At 45.4% G+C, this 26,642-nt stretch overlaps 1 protein-coding gene across 1 annotated transcript in view; it reads left to right on the top strand.

The window, feature by feature from the left end:
- Nucleotides 1-26,642, top strand: part of LOC308525505 (teneurin-4-like) — a gene marked incomplete at both ends in the record, with an annotated part of 200,062 nt that overhangs the window by 84,460 nt on the left and 88,960 nt on the right. The window contains 4 exons of the mRNA XM_081100313.1: nt 9,626-9,637; nt 9,859-10,029; nt 16,871-17,085; nt 19,397-19,607. Of these exons, the coding sequence (XP_080956439.1) occupies nt 9,626-9,637; nt 9,859-10,029; nt 16,871-17,085; nt 19,397-19,607 (609 nt within the window). The remainder of the gene's footprint in view (nt 1-9,625; nt 9,638-9,858; nt 10,030-16,870; nt 17,086-19,396; nt 19,608-26,642) is intronic.

The following is a 26,642-nucleotide window of genomic DNA, read 5'->3' as shown; positions in this document are numbered from 1 at the left end:
TGTAGCTCCCAAGTGTTCACCAAACCCATGGCTTTTCCCTGCCTCCTTGAAGGTTGGTACAGGTGGAGGAGGGGACCATGTGCCACACATGGAAGGCTGGTCCTTTGCTAAGTGCAGACACTTTATATAGAAACTAGAGGCCCGGTGCATGAAATTCGTGGCCTGGCTAGCGATCAGGGCCAATCGGGGCCTCCCTTCCGGCTGCCCCCCAGGGCCTCCCCTCCCCGGCTGCCAGCCACCAGCCAGGGCCTCCCTTTGTTCCGCGCCGCCCCCTGGTGGTCAGTGCATGTCATAGAGACGATCAAACTCCCAGTCTCCCAGTCGAACTCCCACAGGGACAATTTGCATATTAGGCTTTTATATATATATAGATGCCCTAGATGGCATTGTGAATAATGTTGACACGTGGATGCAGGTGCCACAAAGAAAGGAAGTCAGAAACTGCAGAGCTTTGCACCAGCATTGCTCCTTCTCTCCAGGAAGTGACGGGCACTTTACCAGCCCTAAGGTGGTTCTGCCAGGGCAGTGCTGGCTGCTCCCCCAGCAGAGCGGTTGGAACAGGCTGGTCATCCCAGTGTCTTTGATACCTGGACCATCAGTTAAGCCTTGAATATGAAGGATGGGCTGTGGGCCTTGTACTAGGTTTGAGCACTTCCTCTGTGTGGAGTCCCTTCCTGGACCATGTGCTCTGTTGGCAGCAGTTGGATTAGAAGCTGTATGTTTGTTCTGATCGGGACTGAATGGGAGTCTGTTCACACGTCCTGGACACCGGGCTGAGGAAAGCTTGGCGTCTGAAGTGCCCCAGACCTGGTGTTGGACTTGGTGCTGCCATGATGAATGATTACAGACAGTTCCTGAGCCTTGGTTTCCTGGAGATACATTAGGTTAATGATATCTACCTTGTTGCTATGTTTTGAGATGCCTCATGTACAAAATGGGGTCCTAATAATATCTGCTTTAAAGCATTCTGAGATGAAATGGTATGATGAATGCGAATCCTCCAGCATTACCTCACGCACAGAACACTTTGAATAAATGACAGCTGTTCTTATTTCAATAATAATCCTAATTATGCCTGTCTCCTTCCTTTCCCCCCTTTCTTCTTCACTCCTGTGGACCAGGTGCTGGGAGATGGTAATGAAAGGAATACTCCCTGCCCTGAGGAGAGGGCTTCAGGGTGGCCTGACGGAGCAGGCCTATGGGCTCATTCCCTTTACTCTGGCTCCTTTCATCTGGGAGGGCTGTGCTGATGGAGGAACAAGCAGGAAGATGGCTTTACAGCTCTTACAGGATTTCCTGCTGCGACTTAATGACAGGGTCATTTACTAGACAGCGCTCTGAACCAGTAGGTTAGAGAGGGGGCTCAGAGCAGCGGCTCTGCCAGGATGCACCAGTCAGGTCTGAGTCTCTACCCCGTGGCTATACTGTCAGTCCTAGCAACTGCCTCCAACTCCAGAGCAAAACTTAGGGTCGTCCACTCCAGAAACCTCCTTCCTTCACTTTCTCAGTGAAAACCCTAATTACAGTAAAAATGATACGATGATATGACACCAGCACAGAGGGCCCCGCTGGCCGTATATTTGAGCAGATGCCAAGTACCATAACAGGTTCATAAAATACATTCTTTTCTTTCATCATCACAACTCTTAGGTATTATTGTCACCATTTTATAAACTGAGGCTCAAAAGAGTTAGATAACATGAGCCAAGTCGCATAACTATAAACACAAGGACCAGAGAAGGGATCAGGGCTGCCCCTAACCCCTGTGCTTCTGTGCCTTTCATTTCCTGGCTCTGGGACCAGCAAGGTATGGGGGGTGGGGCGTGGCCTGGGCGGAGGTCACTCCAGGGGTTGACGGAGGTGGACAACCTCTAAATTAGTTATGTACAGAAGAGGTCTTCATAGAGCCTGTCAGGTGAAAGGTGCCCAGAAATGACAGCTTTCTTATTCTATTACTGCAATAATAGCAGTTTACTCCACTCTGTACAAATTAGATTCCGGCCATGCTTCTCCTACAACTTGCCTTGTCACCAGTTTTCAGAGCCCGCCAGTGAAATTGATATTTTGCCTTCGCATCGAGGTGGGCGTGCTCATTTCCCACTCCAGAGGCTCACTGCGCTTGAGCCTCTCACTCATGCCCAACCCCACCTTGATTTACAGAAATATCGAGCAGCCACCAAGGAATCCTTGCTAAAAGGCCTCCCTCCTCTCCCTCCATCCACCCCACCCCAGCGTGGCACAGCACAGAAAAATGATTAACTGTGCCAGAGTACATTCTACAGAAAACACTTAATTTGGGAATGAGAGACAATAACCCTGATTGTTGGAGTCAGGTTTATCTGGAGACAGGAAGAAAAGCAATATATTTACTTGATTTAAAATTAGCCACAGGTAGTCACCAGTGGGATCCTGTCAGGCTGCTCTATAGTGATTCCGCTTTTAAAAACTCTTGTAGCCATTGGGCAAATAGCTCGAGTTCCTGAGGCTGTCAGCTAGGGGAAGCAGGATGGGAGAGGGCCCTGAGCTGGAAGAAATTCACAGTTGGCAGGAAGGGGAGTTAGGGAGAACATATAGAAAGAAGAAAAAGTGACGTAGCAGAGCTAGCTTTGACACGTCTTGCAGTAGCTTCAGGAATTAGGAAAATCAATGTAGCAAAATGACAAGGATGACAGCTGCCATTTATTGAGCTCCTACTATGTACGTGCTAGGCGCAGTTTTGAGCAAATTACGTACATAATTTCATTCAATCCTTTGAGGTAGCTATTGCTCTCTTCATTTTGCACACGACGAAACTGAGACTCAGAGAGCCTAAGTAATTCGCCCAAAGTCATGAAACTAATAAATGACCTAACTCAGTGCTCTGGGGAGAGCTGAACTTGAGGACTAACTCTGCCAATGGACAAGTCACTTATTTGCATTTATGTAGGTTTTTAAAAAATATATATTTTTATTGATTTCAGAGAGAAAGGGAGAGGGAAAGAGAGAGAAACATCAATGATGAGAGAATCATTGATTGGCTGCCTCCTGCATGCCCCACACTGGGGATTGAGCCTGCAACCTGGCATGTGCCCCGCCAGAGAATCGAACCCTGACCTTCTGGTTCAGAGGTCAACACTCAACCACTGAGCCACACCAGATTGGGGTGTTTATGTGGTTTTGATTGTAGGGATCAGCCAGGCCTAAGAGGAAGGATGGAGCCCCATGCTTTGTCCTTGAGGAGAAAGCCTCTTGACCCGTGGTCAGCAAACTGTGGCTTGCGAGCCACATGCGGCTCTTTGTCCCCTTGAGTGTGGCTCTTCCTAAGCCTTAGGAGTACCCTAATTAAGTTAATAACAATGTACCTACCTATGTAGTTTAAGTTTAAAAAATTTGGCTCTCAAAAGAAATTTCAATCGTTGTACTGTTGATATTTGGCTCTGTTGACTAATGAGTTTGCCGACCACTGCCCTTGACAAACCATCTCAAAAGAGCAAACTTGGCTATGCTGTCAGCAGAGGCTTTGCCTTATTTTTTTTTTAATTTTAATTTTAACTTAATTTCAGGCATGTAACCCACCAGCAGTGTGATACGCCAGGAGGAGATCCTAGACTTGAGAACCAGTCAGATCTGGGTTCCCAGGTGACTTTCTCATTTCCCATCTGAAAAATGTCTTTGAGCAAGTCATGCGGCCTCTCTGAGACTCACATTTTTTTCACCTGGGAATTGAGAATCGTAATGTTCTTAAAGTGTAAGTTAGGACTGAATGAAAAAAAAAAAAAAAGTACGTAATTCCCCTTGCCTAAGTGTCTGACTGGCCTGCTCACTCAAAGTTAGGGCCTCCCCCTCTGCTCTCTGGTCCTTCTTTTCTACCTGTTGTTCTGGAGGCCAAGTGGTAGAACTTCCTTTTTAATGTAAAACAGCATTGACGTGAGTTTGGAACCTAGCAAAGATAATGTATCCATAACCCTACCAGTATATTCAAAGCCTGATGTCAGTGTTAGGTATGTCTTTCCAGGTTATTTTTTTCATATGTATATCTGGTTTTATGGCGATGCAGTCAGCAGAAACCTGCAATTTTGTGTCTTGCTTTTTCCCTCTTAACATTATGGTGTAAGCATTTGCCCTCATTGCTGGCTGTCATGGTTATTTATTACAATGATTACCTTGTATTCCATCCAGTACCTGTCTCATATTTTAGCTAACGCATTCCCTATTTTTAGACATCTCCGTGGCTTCCAATGTTTTTGCAATTACACTGCAATGTACATCTCTGTGTATGGAACTTCTTGCTTTGGAACTTTTGAATGCTGTGGCTTTGTAGCAAAATCAGGAATAGAACCTGGGGAATGAAAGTGTCGTGGTTTGTGTTTGGCCTTTTCGGGTTTTTGTTTTCCCCATCAGAGGACTGTAAGTCAAAGTGACTTATATTTTACACAAATGAAACCGGTTTGGCTCAGTGGATAGAGCGTCGGCCTGCGGACTCAAGGGTCCCAGGTTCGATTCCGGTCAAGGGCATGTACCTTGGTTGCGGGCACATCCCCACTGGGGGGGCGTGCAGGAGGCAGCTGATCGATGTTTCTCTCTCATCGATGTTTCTAACTCTATCCCTCTCCCTTCTCTGTAAAAAATCAATAAAATATTTTACACAAATGATCCTATTTAAAAACCAAACAAAACTGCCCTGACTGGTTTGGCTCAGTGGATAGAGCGTCGGCCTGAGGACTGAAAGGTCCCAGGTTCGATTCTGGTCAAGGGCATGTACCTTGGTTATGGGCACATCCCCAGTAGGGGGTGTACAGGAGGCAGCTGATTGATGTTTCTCTCTCATCAATGTTTCTCACTCTCTATCTCTCTCCCTTCCTCTCTGTAAGAAATCAATAAAATATATTTAAGAAAAACAAAACAAAACTGAGCACTAATATAAGCAAAGTGGGTACCTGTGTAGCTGAGTTGGTTCCCACTGTCTCTGAAACCAAAAACGCCACTGGGATCAGCAGTTGTGGTTATCACCATCTGTACTCACTGCCTGGAACTGCTGAGTGACAGATGCAGGTGGGTTCCTGCATTGGGTTTTTGGAAGGGAGGCATGCATTGTGCAGGGAGAAGTCTCCTATACTTGTATTGGTGACTCCTGCTTAATGACTTTGTTAATTGTCTCCTGCTGGCCAGGTGCTGCCTGGAGCCTTCAACGTCTGCACATCTATTGAGCATTTTTCTTAAAAATGTCAAGATGGAGCTTGCACTTTCTCAGCCATCTCTCTTGTCTTGCTGGGCAGGAAAAGGCAACTGGAAAATGTCAGCCCTCCCATCAGATTGACCAGAGCTGAGGGAATAGGAAACTTCCCCCTGCCCCACTCTTGGCTCTCAGAAATCATTAACATTTCATAGTGAGTGATCTTTGAACCTGCTGCCTTTCCACAGCCTTTCTCTGAACTCTTTAGCATCTTTTCACCTTTTCATTGAATTGCAAACTAGTCGAAAGGCAAAACCAGTATCAAGTTTCTTATTTATGTCCCTTTTCATGTACTGGAGGAGAGCTTTGCACAGTTATAAATACAGACCACCTCAGGGCATGATTTAGATAAATCTGTGGTGGTGGTGGTGGTGGTGGTGGTGGTGGTGGTGGTGGTGGTTAGGATTGATTTCTCAGGAAACCAGGACTATGATGATACATCTATACTTTTCCATGGTCTGGTCCATCCTCAGAGCAGGCTGGAGAGGGGAATTTCCATGTCTTCGCTTTCTTGGATCCATGGCTATTAACTTTTAGATCCTTTGGAACACTGGACCCTGACTCTGAAACCTGCCTCGATCTTCCACCAGCTCTGTGGTGTTAGGTGACTTACTTTACCTCTCTGAGTAAATCACAGTGTATTCCTATAGCTCCGTTTCTATTCCAGTTGCATTGTATACATTCTCCAATGATGTTTTTCATTATTTTTTATGTGAGGATTCAATTGGATAATGTAGAGAAAGCATTGGGTATTTAGTTTTGTGTTGCTATTATTATTTTGATGATCATCCATGATAAAGAAGCGTGGTTGCTTGAGATCTGTATTCTTGGACAGTCTGGCTGACCGTGGGTTGTGTCCTTTGGGAAGAAAACAGGGCAAACTATTTCTCTTCCTTCTCTCTCCTCCTCCCCCAGAACCCAGAACTATGAAATTAATCACCCACCAGCCAAATCAGTGAAACAACAGAGTGTGACTTATGTTTAAGACTCTGGGTCACAAAGGGTCCCTTTTTTTCTTCTTTTTTTGTTTTTTGTTTGTTTGTTTATTTGGTTTGGTTTGGTTTGGGTTTCTTCTTGGCTTTAAAGCAGCACTATTCAAGCTTCACATCTCTGACCCCACATCATCCTACTCCTCAAGCTCACTCTGCTCAGCCCTGTTTGGGTGACTCGGGGCTCACTTCCCTGCCCACCACCTCCTAAGTGATTTCTGAATGACCGCATCTTCGGGGAGGATCCAAGTTTGAGTTGAACCCAGACCTCTGCTTTCCCAGGTGGTTTTCAGGAGCTCATCTTCCACTGGTCACAGCTGTGTGGGGCCTCTGTTTATGATTGTGGGGGGGCACAGCTAAGAGGAAGGAGTGCCAACGGGCACCTCCTAGCGTTAGGTCCACAGCCTGCCCCACTACTGGGACCACCCTGCCCTCCTTCCCTTCCCTGAGACACCAGGTCTTGTGATTTTCACCTGTAACACTTCTTCCACTGGCTTTTCTTCCCCTCAGCGTAATGTTTGAAGCACGGACTTCCTTTTGCATCTTGTGAAAAATAAGAGAAAGCTTTGACAATAAAAATGTTTCTCTTTACAACACTCTAAGAGTTCTCTTCATCTTGGGATGAGTTAATGCTCTGACCTTTGAGCAAGACAGCACTTTTGCACACTGAGATGCGATCATTGATTCTGATGGGGAAGGAGGCGCTGCACATTGAACTCCATAGATCTGAGTTGTCCATAGTTCAAGCAATTTCTCCATCACCTTGGAGTTGCCAATATATAGATTGAAACAGTAAGAAGGTAAGCAGAAATGTAAGCTAATTCAGCCTTGGAAATAGACGAATATTCATTTCTTCCAGGCAAGTTAACTTTTATTACTATTGACAGCTACACAGAGACAGTCAAAAGCAGCATACAGCATTTTAGTGCCTGATACCTAAAAAGTGCTCAGTAAATGTTAGCTATTATTTTTATTATGATCATCAATGGTACAATTATAATGGTTATAAAACATCGTTAATTCCATATACCTGGTATGGACAATTTACAAAGCACCTGGCTGTATTTCATCTCATCTGATGCAACAACCCTTGGAAACATTTTTATCCCTACGTCTCAGGTGAGAACACTATAGCTAGAAAGTGGCAGTTTTTGAAGACAGTTTTCTTACCTTTGGTTCCTCACCCTTTCCCCTCACCACAGTCACCAAAGAGAAAACACAGGGTCAGATTCTGTTCCTGTTATCAGGGTACACCTGCCGGTTAAATTAAACGTGTATATTCTCGGGTTGGCTTGTGTCTGGACCAGAAGTCAGGAGGATGTGCTGTGTTCAGCCTCCACAGTTTTTTTGTGTCTCGAAGGCAGCCAGTCATACGGCCTCAGCACCACCATCAGTGGGCCTGTCCATAGACTGGGGCCAAGTAACACCACCTTCTGTCTGCCTCACAGAATCCTATGTTGCTACCTAGAAAGGCACATAAAGCCTCAAAGTCTGCTTGACATGTTACAGGGGAATATCCTTATCAGGCTCACATGCCTTGCTAGATGGAGCTAGTGAGAGGCAGCTGGAGAAGTGGGGAGAGCCTGGGCCTTCAAGCCAGGAAGGCGGAAGGTGTATGATTTTGGGCTTTGAACAGTTTTGGATTCTGCTACTTGTCTCGATCTGCCACTTGTTAGCCATTTAACCTTCTGTGTGCTAATTGATGTCATTGTGTCTTAGTTTCTTCATCTGTAAAATGGGGTTATGAACACTCACCTCCTAGGATTATTATGAGAAGTAAAGGAAATACGATATTTACTGCTCTTAGCACAATGCCTGGCACATGGTAAGCATTCAGTGAATGATAGTTTTATCTTTATAATTTTAATTAACCTTCTGAGCCTTAATATGCACATCTGTAAATTGGGTTTGGCAAGGTGGCCATGACAATTAGAAGGCATGTAAACAAATTACCCAGCGTGCTGCCTGGCACATAGTAGTGGGTCCTTAGTAAACTTAATTACTCTGGGCCTTCATATCTCTGTAGATCCTCCCCTGTGTTCCTAAAGCCCCTTAGTGGGTCAGTCACCCCCTCCTCTGGGCCTTGTAGTCCCTCAGAACAGATTCTGTAGCTTGTCTGTCTCCCCTACTTGACTGTGAGCTTACCAAAGCTGGGCTATCTGATTCGGTTCTGGATCTGCAGACCAGCCACATATCCTGGCATAGAGTGGGCTTTTAGAAAGTGTTCTATTGAACAAACACATGATGCTACACACAGGATGCTGGGGGAGTCCTGGCACTGCAGTGTTTAACTTTGTATGTGGGGAGTCAGGGTCGCCATCCCAGAAGGGAGAGTACCATCAAGGCTCAAGTCTTGAATCCTCAGATGGGATTTAAGCAGACATTTGTACTAGATTTTGGGAATAGGCTTCCTAGCCTTCTCCAGCTCTGAGATCTTTAGGGACATGTCCATTCTTTGGCATCTTATGGACCCATCTAGATTGTTGCACAAGACTATTTAGCGGTTGCTTCCTGGAAAAGTATTTTTAAAACAGAAATACATGCTACGAAGTTGAAATGTACAACAGATATGCAGTGAAAAGTAAATCTCTCTTCTGTGCCTTCCGCTTAGCATCTCCTTCCTTCACAGGACACACCCACAGTCACCAATGCCTTTCATATCCTACCAGAAATATTCTGGACATATATAGGAAATTTTTTTTTTGCCTGAAGGTGGTAGTATATCAAATACACTGTTCTGCATGTTATAATTTTCCCTCCAGAGAAATACATACAAAAAACTTTCTCACTCTTTTTTTGTGGTTGCACAGTATATATATCTAGCCCTTTATTGAGGGACTGGTTTCCAATATTTTGCTATTACAGACAGTGCTGCAGTGAATAGCCTTATCAATGAGTGTACGTACATCACTTAGTATGTATGTGAGTATCTGGAGAGTGTATCTGGAGGAGAAGTTTTTAGAATTTGAAACTGATTCCAGGGTAAAGGGTATGTGTATTTTAAACTTGACAGCTTTTGTCAACTTGCCCTCCGCAGGATTTATACCAGCTTTTGCTCTCACAAGCCAAGTATGAGAGTGCCTGTTTCCTGCTCTCTGCCAACACTGTGTATTTTCAACCTTCTTTTATCTTTGCCAAACCATATGTGAAAAATAGGATTTCAAAGTTTAGCTGGCATTTCTCCTCCTGTGAGTGATGTTAAGAGTCTTTTTTTGATATAATTGAGAGCCGATTGTATTTCTAGTTCTGTAAATTGTCTGTTCCTATGCCTGTTTTCCTACCGAGTTATCGGACTTTGCCTATTATTTGCAGGAGTTATTTTGATATTAAGAAAATTAACCCTTTGTGATAAAAATGGCAACTTTCCCCCTAAAGTAAAACACAAATCCCAGACCTGAAACTCCCCTCCCCTGTCCCTTCCCAGATCCACTAGACTGTGAGTCCTCCAGGACAGGGTCCACGCCTCGGTCATCTCTGTGGCCCCCATCCCCTATGAAGGGCTTGGCACTGCACGAGCTCTCCTCAGGGGCTACTCGCTGAACTGAACTGACCTGAATCCCTGTGTTCCCCACCCCATTTTCCCCCACCCCCCATGGCTTGGGAGTTTCATTTCCGCCTCCAGCAGAAAAAGATGACTTTTCTCATTGCTCACCACAGCCATGCACCTGTTTGGCCTAAACTGGCACCTGCAGCCGATGGAGGGGCAGATGTATGAGATCACGGAGGACACAGCCAGCAGTTGGCCTGTGCCAACCGACGTCTCCCTGTATCCCTCAGGGGGCACTGGGTTAGAGATCCCTGACAGGAAAGGCAAAGGAGCCACAGAAGGTAGGGTTGCTGTGTTGTCCGTGTCGTGAGTCCTCTGTGTCTGCCTTTGAACTGAGGAGACCTCCATTATGCGCGTCATGTGCCTGACTCACAGCTCCATGCTCTGCGCTTCCTCCATCCCTCTGCACTCCACACCGGCTGCCAGTCCACCTGTGTCCTCATCACAGCTCCTTGTCACTGTGAGCTCATGCAGGGCTTGGGTGGGGCTCCTGGTGCTCGGCGGTATCCCATCTCATGCCTCCAGGGAAGCATTCTGGGCTTGCTCACTGCTGGGGTGGCCGCCTCTGATTATGTGGGATCCAGACAAGCTCTTGGGGGTAACCTCATGGGGTAAAGGGGCAACTCCGGGAGTGGGGCCTGGTGAGGTGGGTAGATGGTGTGTTGTCATTGAAATATCCTTGGACCCTTGTGGTTTAATGGAAACACCAGTTCAGGTGTTCTAGCACCTTCCAGCCATGTGACCTTGAGGAAGTCGCCTCATTTTTCTGAGCTCTGGTTTCCTCGTATGCAATACCAATAATCATTAGTGTTTGTACAATGTGCTCATTTCAAAAATTTTTGTCAAGAGCATTTCATTTAATCCTCACAGGGATTCTGTGAGGTAAGTAGATTTGTTTATACCCATTTAAATGCAACAACTAAAGTTCACATGAATGAAGTGACTTGGCCAGAGTCACCCACCAGGAAATAATGGAGTTTGGAATCTGAGCCCAGGTCTCCATGGCTCTTGCTCTTCCACAACTTGTCCTTCCTGACTAACCCTGTGGTTACAAGCCCCTGAAGGAGACATGGATGAGAAATCCATTGTACACGGAGGCACAAATTTTTTTTTCTAACATTGATTAAAATGGTGGTGACTTTTGGAGTTTGGCTTTCTTAACTGGAACATCATTAGACCCATGTTCTGAATTTCTTAGGGGTCTTTCTAGCATGCCATCAATACAAATTCTTTCATGTCAGCCAAGAGTGACACAAACTCATAGAAAAATGGTACCAGGAAAGATGTCTGAGCTTATGAGCCAGTCAGGAGGTCATTCTGGGCAGAGTGGCCATCTGTTCTCCTGCCCCTGCTGTGACCTGCTCTCTTTCTCTCTCTCCCTGGTGTTAACTCAGTCAGCAAAGTGGCCATAGCTGCCTCCTACCCTTACTGCTTATATCTTACCTTTCCTTTCATTTAACTTTTAGGTCATGGCTTCTGAGCTTCTCTGGCCTTTCAAGGATTTGCCTTCTACGCAACAGTTTGGTTAATAGGGTAGCATATGCTTGTTGGGGTATCTACTCATGACCTCTGAAATGATGATCTCAAAGGCCAAAATCAACTTTTTACCTGTATCCATCTTTAAGGGACGCAAACGGGGTATTTCCACAGATCCAAAGCCCATCTTCTCCTTTTCAAAGGTTTTAAGACATAAAACCTTGAATAATTTACACTTCCTTTGCCCCGTATTAGGATAGGAGGGCACATGTATAGGGTCTTGGGAAGAACCCTGGCTTAGGAATCAGGATCCCTGAGTTCAAGTCCAGCTGCCTGTGATGTCACCTTAAGCAAATCCCTTGAAAAGACCTTCTGGCTTCATTTTCCTTCTCTTTACAGGGAGATTGTGGAGCTAGATGATCTCTAAGGCCATTTCTAATTTGCAAGTTCTACATATGAAATTAGTCATAGAATCATCAGAGGACTGACCAGACTGCTCTTCAGAATTTTTTTCAAGTTGGTCCTGTCCATGGTCCTGCTTGTTGGCTCTTGATGCCCAAGCCAGTTACAGTGTCAGATGCTGCAGATGAATTCCATGAAATGAAGACCGTCTTTAGATCAGCATGCACAAATGCAGACTGAAGATATGTTTAACCCTAAACCTATTGGTAAAGGGTCTCATTTAGCAAAATGTATTTTCTTCCCCCCCGTGATCTCTATCAAGCATTCTTTAAACAGGAGTTGGATGTATCTGAAATCTCTCACTCTAATGAAATTAGTTTGTGGGTTGTTTAGGCATGGAGCAGGAGGCACAGATAAGAGACAAAATACAATTGCACCAGCTTATTGGTTTACTTTAATTGGAGTATTTTTGCTTAAAGGGATTATCTGTCATTACTAATGCAAATGGATCCTGTTTACCAACCCCTGAAATGCAATGTAGTGCTGGAAAGTGGTCAGCATCAAAAGCAATTACGGTGACAAGAAAACACACCAGTCTGGAAAAACAGTGGACAAAGCTTTCTATAGTTTACATGAGACCACGTGGTTCTTAACTTCTTTTGCCCTGGTCAAACCAATGTCTACTCAGTTAATGCTTTTAATCGTGATGTTAAAAAATCTAATTCCTTAGACACATCTCAAGGGGGAAAGTTTCTAACCCTAATGTGAGTGCATATTTCCTCTCCCTTCTGAGGGTATCAAAGAAGAGAGCTCATTCCAGAATTAGGTTCAGAGACCCTGTCCCACATGATGGGGGAAACAGTGGGGTATGATGGGAAAAGGGTAAATGGGCCTTGCAGCAGACAGTCCAGTGTTTGACTCCCGGCCCTGCCATTTATCAGCTCTATTAATCCATGCCAGTTACTCCATCTCTTTTGGTCTTAGTTATCTCATTTGTAGAACAAGGATGATACCTATTTTTTCAAATGCTAGTGGTGAAGAGGCATTCCACAAATCCTGGTTTCTTTCTTCTTGCCTATTCAAATTCAAAGTCATTCCATATCAGTTATTAGAATCTCAGAAATCCAGGCTGATTAACATTTTATCCTCAAAGATCCTGCAGAGGATCAGGGCATTTTTGAGTATTATTTAGTAATGCAAATAAAACATATGATGAAACAGTATTTTAAATGTTCACCATGTCTTTGAGAATAACATCAAACTGCAGTATATATTATATTTTCAACATGGCTATAACCATTTCAGGGTTGTCATAGGACAGAAACTAAATACAACAGCTTTTGCAAGTAAAGCCACAAGAACTTATGTTATGCATTAATGGAGAAGGGGGGAAAAAGCCATGAATAAACAAGCATTTCTGATGGTTGAATTGGTGGGCTAGGGATAGCATTTTCTTCTTTCTGCAGTGAAATCAGAATTGCCCATCAGTTTGAACCATGCAAATTGCTGCATGCAGGCTCAGCTGGGCTCTCCAAAATGAAACAGCTTATTTTGATAACCAAATAAATTTCAAACAGTTGCTAAGGAAACTAAAGGATCCTTTGTGCAAGTTATTGCATTGAAATGAACAAAAAAAAGGGTAGAAGGAGGGTGGGGGATATTAGTTGATTAGCAATTTAGAACTGAGTTCAGGAAAGTAACTGGGCAGTGTACGAAATTTCAGTTCTTCCAAATATTACACATTTTACTGAGCTATCCAATCATGTCAGAAATTTGTTGAGAAATTTATTTTATAAACATGATTGTGTATTTGCACAACATTGCTACAGGAAGCCTGAATTTGTATATATTTACAAAGAAAAGGGCCAATGTCAGTAGAATCTGCCTTGTGAAACCTAATCGTGCTGTTGGTGGTCCCTAATCCTGAGTTAAGTACTTTGAGCAGTTTGCTAAGCCTCTGGGGGCACCCACTGATGGAACAGTGTCCTTCTTATGAATGTCCGAGATGCTGACTGTCACCTTTTAGGGCTGTTTGCAGGTCCCGACTTCATAAAAATTGTCGACTTCTGGTACCCCAGGGTGCCCGGAAGTTTGTCACTGGGCCTTGGATCTGCCCACTCTGGCCTTGCTAGTTAGCCTGTAGGGACTGTGCATTAAATTGAACTCTTGCCCTTAAAGAGGGTCAGTGCACTCTGCCCTCATCGAGAATGTCTTTGAAGAATTGTGATTAACCATTCATCAGTGTCATGCTCTAAGAAGCCATATTCTAATAATAAAAGCGAACTCCGAATGGGTTCATCTCCCAGTGTTTCTTAAGCATTCTGAGCCTCAGGATATACATTTCAATCATGTGAGAATTAACTGACCTAAGATACGTGAAATTCCCCACCATGTAGTTAGAGTTCAATACATGGTAGCTAAAACTACTACCTCTACCTTCATTACTATTACCATTACTTTATTATTATTATTATTATTATTATTATTTTCTAGAATGTCATAGGGGTAAAATGAATTTTATACACAGGCCTTTGCTCCTCCAGTTGCCTCTTCCCTCTCTCATTTCTCCACCACTTCTGGGTTTTGCTGTGTAGTAGGATGTTTTCTGTCCTAGTGCTCACAGCTCAGTGCTCAGAATTAAGAGCAAAGAATCATGGGTTATGGCTTCTGGAAGGAAGATGGGGTTTTTTCAAGGCAGGAAAGATGGGGTGGTTTCACTCTGAACAGCCCTCAGCCCAGCCAGTCTCACGCCTCTTTCCCATCAGGCCCAGGACCCAGCAGGCTGCAGCTCTCCCCGTAGAAAAGCCCCCATCTCATCCAGGGCACCTCTGGGCACCAGAGGGGAAGAAGAATAATAGAGGTTCCATTCCCAGTGGGGGACCTCTTTCCCCTCTCAAACACGGCCTTTCGGCTTGGTTGTGGCCCCTTCCCTAAGGATCTCGACAAGGTGACTTCTGGTCCAAGGTCACTTTTGAACCAAAGCTCCAGAGTGGCCCTTACAGTCTCAGCCAAAAAAAGTTAAAGTCTTGGGGCGGAGGGTGGGGGGTGCCCAAGACCAGAATTTACTATTTTGGTTTCTTGTATACACACCAAAGACAAGTTCCCCCCTATTTTGGCATCTTTGTTGAAATACTAGGACGCTAGAAAAGAATATTCCACTCTCTTTGCCCCTCCCTCTTCTGGAATAAGAGCCAATTTATTCGTGCCCCTGGCCCGGCAGATCTCCTGAGAGTCTCTGGGCTTGGCCCCTGACCTGTGAGGCTAAAGAAGGAGCTACTACAATAGCCGTCTCCTGCAGACATGCTCACTGAAGGGAAAATGAACTGTGCATGGTTTCCCAACAGCATGCCGAAATGCGGGAGATGTTCTTGTTATTTATTCTCAGACATACAAATTAGTGGGAGGCAGACCCTTCTCCGCTCTCACCAGCTCTAACTCACACCCACTCACAAAAGAAAGGAGTCCTTAGAATTAGCAATCTCATGGGTTTTTTTTCTCTGCAGTTTCTAGGAGTAAAAAAATCCAGAACTCACCCCGTTTTTGTTTCGTACTCCCTCAGACTTCTGCTTCCCTAGCAGAATTAGAAGCTCAAGGGCATACTATTTTCTACCTGGACTATAAAAGGATTGTGGTATTGGGAAACCAGACATCAGATAAGGGAGAATGGGAAACTAATTCTCTTCCATCTTAATGCTTTTCGAATTTGGCTTCTGTCTTTGAACTTTGAACCACTGCATGGTGGTTTGTGTGTGTCTCCACTTTCAAGGTAAAAGTCTGGGGCACGTTGCTTCCTTAAAGGAATTAAATGCGAGCTCTTCCCCATGCTAATGACAGAATACTAGTGGTACTTTTATTGAGAGCATGCATTTTAACTTTTTTTTGTTGGCATATATTTAATTAAAATAACATTTAATGGTTTGAAGCTAAAAACCTGATGTTTCTGCCTGGGAGTTTATAAGGGAATGATAACATATGGAGAAGTTTAACATTTAAATTGAATTGTATTATTTAAAACAGTACAATATTTTATGACTACAACAGTGCCCTGCCAAGCTCCATTTCAGCATAAAATGTGCTTTGTAAGGACTCTTACAAAACTAGGGGGAAAAGACGCTTTAATTTCCTATTCCCCAAATGTTTTTCATAAAAAGTCCCCAGAAACGTGTTTTCTTTACAAATGGATTCTTGTTCTCTAAAGTGTCTCTTCCAACAGCTCTAACAACACAACAGGCTTGGAACTAGGATGCCTGGGGGTGCTTTCTAAGGACAAATAAGATGTTGACTTGGTTTTGGCTTGCCATCATCCTAAGGGCGGTCTTCTTACATCCCTAGAGTTTCCTGCTCCCTCCCAACTCCTCAGAAGGCCAAGGTCTGGCAGGAAGTGAGGGTTTATATTTTTCACATGTGAATGTGTTTAATTACCAAATAGAGGAAGTTTGATAAGTAGTCTTCCTTCCTGGCACTTGGGGTGCACCCAGAAAGCTGTAACTCTCCTGATTGGTGACAGAAATAATCAAGAGACCTTACCCCTAACCACCACCACCCCAGACTTCCCTGCAGCCTGCAGGGTTGGGGGCCTGGGTCAAATTTCCAAGCATGTCATAGCCTTTGTACCTGAACTTGAGACCTCCCATCCTAGACAAAGAAGCATTTTTCCTCCCTCTTCCTCATCTTCCCCAACCCTATCCCTCCTCCCAACAGAAACCCCATCCACATATCTCAATCTCAGAATTTGAATTCCAATTATATATAAACTAGTGAACTTGTCAAATGCCTTACTCCACTCAGGTCCTGCTTCCTACTGCCGGGAGGACCATTCCTAGTTGGGAATTGAATAACAGCACCTCGTTTCCTCCAGCCTTTCTATTTTAGCATGCACGCTTTCACACACACACACATACACACACACACACACACACACACACTTATTCTCATGTGACAGCAAATGATTATTTTTAGGATCAAAATATATCTTAGCAAGCTGTGGAATTATGCAGTAAACAGATGGCCCTTGGGGAGGATGCACACTGCTTTGGAGGAATGAGTATTTTTAGCAAAACAATTTGAGTATCACTGGGAAAACGTCTGGACACTCTTACTCTTCAGTAGGGGCATTGGGGGGTTGAGGGGGTGGCTGGCAGCAGACTTGCAGCGAGGAGTGCCCTGCTCATGTGAATGCACTAATCGCTTGACTCACCTGTGTCTAATCATGATGTTTGTCTTCCCTTCCCCGTGTCTTGGTAGGAAAGCCCAGTAGTTTCTTTCCAGAGGACAGTTTTATAGACTCGGGAGAAATCGACGTGGGGAGACGGGCTTCCCAGAAGATTCCTCCCGGCACGTTCTGGAGATCGCAGGTGTTCATAGATCACCCCGTGCATCTGAAATTCAATGTGTCTCTGGGAAAGGCGGCTCTAGTCGGCATTTATGGCAGAAAAGGCCTTCCTCCTTCACACACGCAGGTAACCAGAATCCCACCCGCCCTGCTGACCTCCAGGGCGTCTACCTCAACTCTTAACCCACAGACAAAAAGCCTAATGCTTAAGCCTTCGTCCTTCAGCTTGAAGGGAATTTTATATATTTACTAGAGGTGGGGTCCCTCGGCCTGGCCTGCGGAGATTGTGCTGAAACTGGCGCTCCGACATCTCCTGAGGGGTCCCGGATTGCTAGAGGGCACAGGCCAGGTCGAGGGACCCCACCGGTGCACAATCGGGGCCGGAGAGGTAGTGCAGGAAGGCTCCAGGGCGTGTTCGGCCCTGTCTCTCCCAGTCCTGATCAGCTGGACCCCAGCAGCAAGCTAACCTATTGGTTGGAGTGCCTGCCCCTGGGTGGTCAGTGCACAGCATAGTGACTGGTTGAATGGTCAAATAAATGGTTGGACACTTAGCATATTAGGCTTTTATTGTATAGGATAACCCATTCATCCATTTACCTTCTCTCAGACCCTGCCTTTCAGATGAGCAGGGTTATATCCCTGGGGCTTTTTAAGGGGAGGGAATTCTGGGAAATGTCGCATTGCCTTTCTATTCTCACCTAGTCTCCTAAGTTAAATTCTGAGAAATATAATCTAGAGGGAAAAATGTGTGCACTTTGGAGTCAGGCAGACCTGAGTTTGAATCCAACAGACCTCTCATTATCGGCTGTGAAACCTGGAGCCTGTTATCCTCTCAGAGCAATTTCCTAATCTGTCAAGTGGTGAAAACAAGACTTATACTGCAGAGATGTTCTGAAGAATAAGGAATAGCATTTATAAGGCAGCTAGTGCAGGGCCTGGATCAGAGTACATGTTATTTCCCGAGTCTCGGGTATTCTTTCTCTCTTTCAGAGTTTCACATTTACTCAGACATATGCATGCCCAAAACACTTCATAAACTCAGCCCAGATGATTGACATATTACCAGTCACGATGGGTAAAGAACAGACTTGTAAGGCCCTCCCAGGCTCTGGGATTAGAGTATCATAAATCTATAGGCATCCAGCAGACATCCCCAGGCCAAATGCAGTCTCCTAGCACCAGTCATTAAGGTTTTTAGGTAACAGCTAGATAGATACATTTGCTAAGGATGGAGTCACAGAAAAATAGCGAGAGCATAGCCCCTGATTTCTTTGTAGAACTGAGATGCTAGCCCTAGATTCATGCCTTCAGACACTTTTTATGAGATAGAATAAATATCTTGGTTTTTTAAAAAAATATGGACCTGGAGAACATTATACTAAGCGAAATAAGCCAGTCAGAGAAAGATAAATATCACATGATCTCACTCATTTGTGGAACATAATGAACAACATAAACGGATGAACAAAATAGATCCAGAGACGTAGAAGCATTGAACAGACTGACCAACCTCAGAGGGAAAGCAGGGGAGGGGGGAGGGTAAAAGATCAACCAAAGGACCTGTATGCATGCATATAAACATAACCCATGGACACAGACAGTAGGGGGTGAGGGCATGTGCTGGGGGGTGGGAACAGCCCAGGAGAGGTCAACAGGGGGAAAAGGAGACATATGTAATACTTTAAACAATAAAGAATTTTTTTTAACAAAGAAAGAAAAGTAGATATATAGAGAAAGAAAGAAGGAAAAAAAGAAAGACAGAAAGCTCAGTTTGCTTGCTAGTAGGCCAGTAGGACTTAACCATCTTCCTGTTGTTAACACCATGAGTCTGACTTCTCTTGAGTCTCATACTAGCAGGCTCGGATCAATTGGCAATTGTGTTTGACAGAGCATGTAATTATTGATAGAGTTTTGAGCTAATCCAGTTAAAACTGCTCCCTGAAACTGAAGCGCTTAGACAGGATCATTGACAAAAAGAAGATAGATATAAATGAACTTTCATTTGCACTTGACTGACATTTAAGGCATATCCAGGGCTCCAGTCCCAACCCTGGACCCTTTGGGGTTCCACGGAGTTGGGAGTTCACTTGTTAAGTGGCAGGGTCTGATCACATGCCCACCATCGAAAAAGCTTGGTTGTCCTGAGACAGACTCAGCCAGAGGAAGACTTACCACACGTACACCAACATTAAAGCAGAATGAGGCCGGAAAAGAACCCACTAATTGTGCTGCACCCACAAAAGAATAAGCAGACTATTGCCCTGAGAAAATGGGGTCTGGGGAGGACTTGGGGTGGTCCATCAAGCTTCACATGGCTTTAGCCTCTCTTGCCCGTCTCAGGTGTGTTCCCTGGGTTCTCCACAGGAGAAGCCTGAAGAAAGAAGCCAGCACTGTGGCAAAGCAGATCTGCTACTAACCATGCTCTCTCTGTACTTCAGTTTGACTTTGTGGAGCTGCTGGATGGAAGGAGGCTCCTGACCCAGGAGGCACGGAGCCTGGAGGGGCCCCAGCGCCAGTCCCGGGGAGCCGTCCCTCCCTCCAGCCACGAGACCGGCTTCATCCAGTACTTGGATTCAGGCATCTGGCACCTGGCTTTTTACAATGACGGGAAGGAGTCGGAAGTGGTTTCATTTCTCACCACTGCCATTGGTAAGGAACCGCCACCCTCTGGGGTCTGTGGGGTGTTGTCTGTTTGCGTGAGAAGATGCTCAGGATGCTGGGAGCTAAGGCTGATGGGGGGATGTGTCCCGCCCAGAGCTGCAGGTGCCACCTGCCCTCTGGCATCAGGCCATCTGACCTGTGGACAGATGAGGGAAGGGGGTGCCAGGAGGGGCCGGAAGGCCACTCTGGCCTGGGCCCTGAGCCCAGGCTGTTGCCCACTGCCTTCCTTATGTGACCTGTGGCATGTTGTGCGCACCAGAAGCTACATTTAAAGTCATGGGTGGGAGAGGGACTGACAGTGACATGGGAACCCTGGATGACCTTCCACACGGAGGCAACATTTCTCTTCTTGAAACTTCTCCAACGCCTTCATTTTTTTTTTATTGTCTCCCTTGGTTCAACTTACTGATTTATTATTTGGGTTTTTATGGTAGTTTTTTGTTTGTTTGTTTTTTGTCTGTTTTGCTTTGGGATCCACCAACCCCCGGCAGATGAGAAAACACGGCAAAGGCAGAGAGACAGACAGACAGAGGACAGTGCAAAGGGCTGGATGACCAATGCCATCAGTCAGGTTGGGGTTTTGTTGGGAACAGAGATGTTCTGTTCTCCAACAGAGTGAGCCCTGGTGTTTTAAACGAGTGCTAACACCTTCGCCGCCGTCCGTCCCTCGCAGTGGGAGGGGGCACAGCTCCCAGTTCTGAGTGAGCCGAGGCCCCTCCCAGGCCTGTGGCCATCTGGAAGCCTGGCATCCTTGTAAGGAATGTCTCCTCTTGACCCTCACATTCTGTGGAACGTGTCCCCTCCTCCCATTGCCACAGTGTGCTGCAGGACCCAGTGGTCAGTGGTTCAGGCAGAAACCAATTTTTCTGAGTCTGTGTAGGAAGGGCTGTGCCATAGGCTGGAGATAAACATTTCCTATAAGAAAATAAAACTTCAGGAAAGACAAAACCTCACTAACCAGACCCCTTGGGAAGGAGGCTTCTGCTTAATGCAGGGTCTGTGTGGCTGGGAGTCCACCTCAGAACTGTCTCAGCCCTCAGTGGGGAGCCTCTGACGGGAAAAAGGAGTTGAATAAAACCTCTGAACTTGGTCCTTGGTTTCGAACACTCTTGCCAGACCCTGGTTCTCTCTTCTGAGCAGCAGTAGTTATTTCCCAGTCATCTCACTTTCATTTGCAGTCTTACCCTTAGAGTTGACGCCGAGAATACCTCTCCGTTAAATGCAGACTTGATTTATCAGCCTCTGCATAGCTGTGGTCCCAACAGTCCAGCCTGGCTAAGTGCCAGGGGCGGGGCCATTGGGCGCCTCGGCTCTGATGTGGGAAATGCCACTTGGCTGTCCTTGTTCGGAAGGGTCTGTCCCAGCTGCTGGTCTCCGAGTGTCTGAAGAACAGGGACTCTGACATCATCTTCTCTGCCCCCCAACACCCAGCCAGACCCCAACACCCGGAGTCACTCAGTCCCTCAGGATGAGCGTGGCCTTTCCTCTGTTTGGCCAGCCGTTGGCAGGATGGACCGCAGCCGTAGGCCAGGCCTGACGGGTGCCATGCTGTGGCTTTCTCCCTGTGTGCTGCCTTTTGAGGGAGAGGCAAAGTTCTGAATCTCCACCATTCACTTGTGATCCGACCCTGCACACGTTACTTACGTTTCCAGCTCTTGGTTTCCCGAGACCCTGGGCTGTGAGGCTGTGCTCAGTGGTTACTGTGACCAGATGCTAAGATGGGATTGCGGTCTGTCACTGGAGAGCCCGGGCTGGTCCTTGCCCTCAGTTAGGCTGTCACTGCGGGTTTGCCAGACTCCAGACCTTGTTCCTGTTTTCTCTCTGGACACGGCAGCCTCAACTGAGGGGCGTGATTCTCAGGTCATGAGTGGAGCCTGAGGACCAGCTTCATGGCCTCGCAGCCTGATTCCTCGAAGGCATTGTTCACCAGCCAGCATAGAGTTCCGTGCTCGCTCAGAGCTAAGGCCTCATGCAATCAGAATTCTGCATTTGTAACAACAGTATAAATATGAAAGGATATTAATACAAACCCCCAAAGAAAGTGACTTTTAATTAGGATGTGCCTCTTAGAGAAATATAAGGTAGGTCCAGCCAGGTGCCCTTGCCAGCTCTTGGCATGTTGGAGCTTGCTAACCGGCTTTGTCATAATTAAGGACAGGGTGTTGCCTTTCCCTCTGGCTCTCCTGTTCTCACCTAAACGATGAAATCTGTCTTCACCTCCCTTCACCCTCTGCTGTCTTTCAGAGCCATGGGCTCTCCTGTGCTCCTCAGAGTGTTAGGAACCACCTGGCATCTCCTTCCAATGCCGATTCTGCTTCCGCAGATCTCGGTGGGTCCCTGGATTCTGCATTTCTAACCAGCGCCTGGTGACACCTGAGCTGCTCGTCTGTGGACCACATTTTGAGTAGCAAGGGGTTCTAGTGTCTTATGTGTGGTCTCAAACCTTGCTGTACGAAGGAATCACCTGGGAAGCTAGGTCAAAATTCGGGCCCCCGGGCCTTTTCCACGGGAATGATGACCCAATAGGGCGGAGTCAGAGCCCAGGTGATGCTGATGGTCTGTCAGCTGAGCCCTGAAAGCAGATGCCTTATGCGTGTGGTCTTCCAGCCTTCCTGACCTTCCTGACCTTCCTGCCTCGCGACCGTCCTGTGACCATGGGCAGTCACCTCCCTCTCTAAGCCTCGTTTTTCTTTTTTGGAAGTTACTTTGCCATCTCCACTGGAAAGATTATAGAGAGCAGTTATCAAGAGCCTAGCGCGGGCTTCGGGGGCAGTGAGCACTCAGTTACATGGAAGTTGTTAATATTCTCTCCCGTCTGTCTCCTCCTCCGTCCTCCTTTCTCTTGCTGCCTTTCTGACTTGTCTGTCTTCCCTCACACGACAGGGATTGTTTAATGAATACCTTTTTTCTTTTAACGCAAAAGCAGACCAATGGTGATGTTGCTATTAATCCCTTTCTCTCCGAGAGGCCCTGGCATTGAGTCTCAGCTGTCTGTGGTGGTTGCCGGTGAGTTATGACTTGTAATTTGTCTTGGCAGGTTAATTAAAAGTTTAGGTCTTGTTTTAGTGAAGTCATTATGGTCCCACTCTACAATTGTAACTCTCAGGTTTGCTTACCACACAAATTGGAATATGACCCTCCCTTCGTTACATGTTGAAATGCAGACTAGAATTTAAGAAGATCTGAGATGTCAGAATCCAGAGTATTTATGTCTGTTTGTAATTAAGTAACAGGAGAAATAAGTGTGTTTAATTTAACAAATGGCTAGATGGTGTACATTTTTGCTTTTCCCTCCATTTAATGCAATCCAGCTGATGATTTTAAAATAAATGAGTTTATCTTTTGCCTTGGGGAGAAAATTCTAAAAGCACTTTGCAAACTGTATACACAACTATATACACACAGAGACCTGATGTTGCCAGAGATCCCTGTGAACTAGATGCACACACACACACACACACACACACACACTCACACTCCACTGAAACCAAGTTTTAGAATGAAACATGGCAACTTTATTCAGAAAGAATAGTCTTTCCCCCACATGTGGAGATGCAGAATTTGAAGGCAACATTGTTTCTGGTCCTGACACCATCAGGGTGGGTAGCCTTGCTGACCCCCAGCATTGAGTGAAGTAGGAGGATGTAGACCAGTAGCCAAAATCTATATACCACCGCAGTTCACAAAGGGCCTTCCATACGTTCTTTAAGCCTTGCAGTGACTCCATGAAGAGATTATTCTTAGTTTGTTACCACCCCCTATTGCAGATGAGGAATGAGGCCCAGGGATGCTAAGAGAAGAGCCAGGACTTGAATTTGCCTCTGTCTGACTCCAAAGTTTGTGACCTTCCTTCTTTAGCAATCTGCCTCCTTCCCAGAATCAATCCCCCTTTTTTTCTGTATTACACTTACTTCTGTTTTCACCTATTCACTCATGCAGCAAGCATTCATTTTTATTATTTTTTAATTTTATTTTTCAATTACAGTTGATTCAATATTATTTTGTTTTAGTTTCAGGTGTACAGCAGAGTGGTTAGACAATCATATACTTTGCAAAGTGTTCCCCCCACCCCATATTTCCAGTACCCGTCTAACACCATATCCTATATAATAAAGATGTAATATGCAAATGGTCATTACGTAACGACCGACTGCGTAAAAACCAGATCACGGATCAGCAGGAGGGTGGGGCAGCGAGCTATGGGGGAGGGGAGGAGGGAGCTACAGGAAGGTGGGGCAGTGGGCGGAGAGCTACTGGAGGGCAGCAGTGTGCTACTGGCACACAGATTCGTACGCCGGGCCTCTAGTATAATTATAATATTACTAGAGGCCTGGTGCATGGATTCATGCACCATTGGGGTCCCTAGTCCTGGCCTGCAGGCATTGGGCCAAAACCGGCTCTCCAACATCCCCCAAGAGGTCCTGGATTGCAAGAGGGTGCAGGCCAGGCTGAGGGACCCTGCCAGTGCACAACTGGGGCTGGGAAGGGACCCCAAGAGGGCTCCAGGGCGTGTCTGGCTTGTCTCACCCAATCCCAATCAGCCAGACCCCAGCAGCAAGCTAATCTACCAATCAGAGCATTTGCCCCTGGTGGTCAGTGCATGTCACAGAAACTAGTCAAATGGTTGGACACAGCATATTAGGCTTTTATTATATAGGATTGGCTCTATTCCCTCTGTTGTACTTTATATCCCTGTGACTATTGTACCTCTTAATCCCTTCACCTTTTTCATCCAGTCCCCCAACCCCCTTCCCACTGGCAGCCATCAGCCTGTTTTTGTATCTATGAGTTCGTTTCTGTTTTGTTTGCTTGTTTATTTTGCTCTTTAGATTCCACATATAAGTGAAATCATGTGGTATTTGTCTTTCTCTGTCTGATTTATTTCACTTAGCATATACCCTCTAGGTCCCTCCATGCTGTTGCAAATGGTAAGATTTCATTTTTCACTGCTGAGTGATATTCTATTGTATATATGTCCCACCACTTTTTTACCCAGTCATCTATTGATGGGCACTTGGGTTGCTCTCATATCTTGGCTATTGCAAATAAAGCCAAATATATGTGCATGGGGGTACGTATATTCTTTCAAATTAGTGTTTTGGATACTTACCCAAAAGTGGGATCACTAGGTAATAAGGCAGTTCCTTTTAATTTTTTGAGCAAGCCTCATATTGTTTTCCCATAGTGGCTACATGAATTTGCATTCCCACCAACAGTGCACAAGGGTTCCTGTCATGTAGCAAACATTTAGAGCATTTCTACTGTGTGTTGGGGACCATACTTAACTCTTTTCTGTATATAATTTAATCCTTACCAAACCTTAGATGGTATGTATTTTTATCTCAGCATTACAGATGAAGAAATTGAGGCTCAATGAATTTAATTGACTTTCCCAAAGTCTCAATTATTAAGGCAGAGAGCTAGGGTGGAAACTTGGTCTCCAAATCCCTAGCTCTCCACACTATGCTACATTGTTTTACTATTTGCAATAATACTATTAAATATTTTTTTGCCATTTATATTATGCGGAATATAATTTCCCCCTTATTAACTTGCAAGCATCTTACACCAACACAAGAAATTTTCTTGAGAAGCCATTAAAAAGACCATGAAAAAATGTCACAGCATCCAAAACTTTTCAAGTAAAAGTATCTTCATATGCATTGCTTGCAACCCTAAGACCTGACAAGTCAGTATTGCAGCAGTTTGGGTCTCCAGATAGCATCTTCTCTTTTAATTTTGGTTGATGCTGAAACAGAAAAGAACAGATCAACCTGACGTTGTGGCAGAAAGATCCTTTTGCTCATGCCCAGGCAGTCTCTGTAAATCAACCTATAGTATGTCCAGGGACTAGACAAATATGGCATTCCTGCTCCTTCTCTGGTTGGAGATACAGAGAAGGTATGACATGGTTTCTGGCAAAAGTAGCTCATGGTCTAGAGCAGCAGTTCTCAGCCTGTGGGTAGCCACCCCTTTGGCGGTCGAACGACCCTTTCACAGGGATCACCTAAGACCATCCTGCATATCAGATATTTACATTACGATTCATAACAGTAGCAACATTACAGTTATGAAGTAGCAACGAAAATAATTTTATGGTTGGGTCACAACATGAGGAACTGTATTTAAAGGGCCAGAAGGTTGAGAACCACTGGTCTAGAGTAAGAAGAAGCATTTACACAGTAAGTGCCTCTAATCCAAGGACAGGACAAAGAAAGGTCACTCCTGGAGTCACTGGTGAAAGCACCATGAGGATGGAAGGAAGGCAGGGGTGTGTCTGGGTGGGTGGGCCAGGGAGGGCTTGCTGAGGAAGCGGCATTTGATGGGACCTTACAGGGTGGGTAGAATCCTCACACTTATGGAAGGAAAATGGGAGGGGAAGTTGTGGAGGAGTTCATTGTAGGCAGCAGGAACAGCAGGAGCAAAAGGCAGGTAGGCAGAAATTAATTGCTGGCTGTAAGGAGCCAGCAGTTCTGTTTGACTAGAGCACAGGAGGCCCTGAAGGGGAGAAGTGAGTCATCTGGGAGAGCCTTGAATGCCGCCCTAAGGAGCAAGTTCATTCTGCAGGCTTTGGAGCAAGGACTAAATTGACTAGAGCCAGAGGGTTTACAAGAGCTCATTAATTTATGTAACCAAAAGAGGTTACTGGGATTGAGCTTTGTGATTTCATGAGGAAAAAAAAGGCGGGAAAGGGGGAGCCAGGAAGGACAGAAGGACTGATTCAATGGCATTAGTGCTGTCTTTATCTGCTGTTCCTGCAGTCCAGTCCTCTTTTTCCTAGCTGGGAATAGATACTTTCACATAACCCTCTATCTTCCAAGGTCATCAAAATTGGGCCCTTTATGATTTCCCACAGCCCACTGGACCGCTACTTCCTATATGCCCCTGGCTTTAGACCACTTACTGTTCATTAGCCTCTGAGTGCTTTGGCAAGGATCTGGAGAGAAGAATCCAGGACATTCTAAACGATAATTTGTGTAAAAACCTGCACTACTTCCAAGAATAAACTAAGAAAAGTGATTA

Source organism: Myotis nattereri (genome assembly GCF_964212035.1).
Source record: "Myotis nattereri genome assembly, chromosome: 9".
Taxonomy (NCBI): domain Eukaryota; kingdom Metazoa; phylum Chordata; class Mammalia; order Chiroptera; family Vespertilionidae; genus Myotis; species Myotis nattereri.
This window is presented reverse-complemented; position numbering and strand designations above follow the sequence as displayed.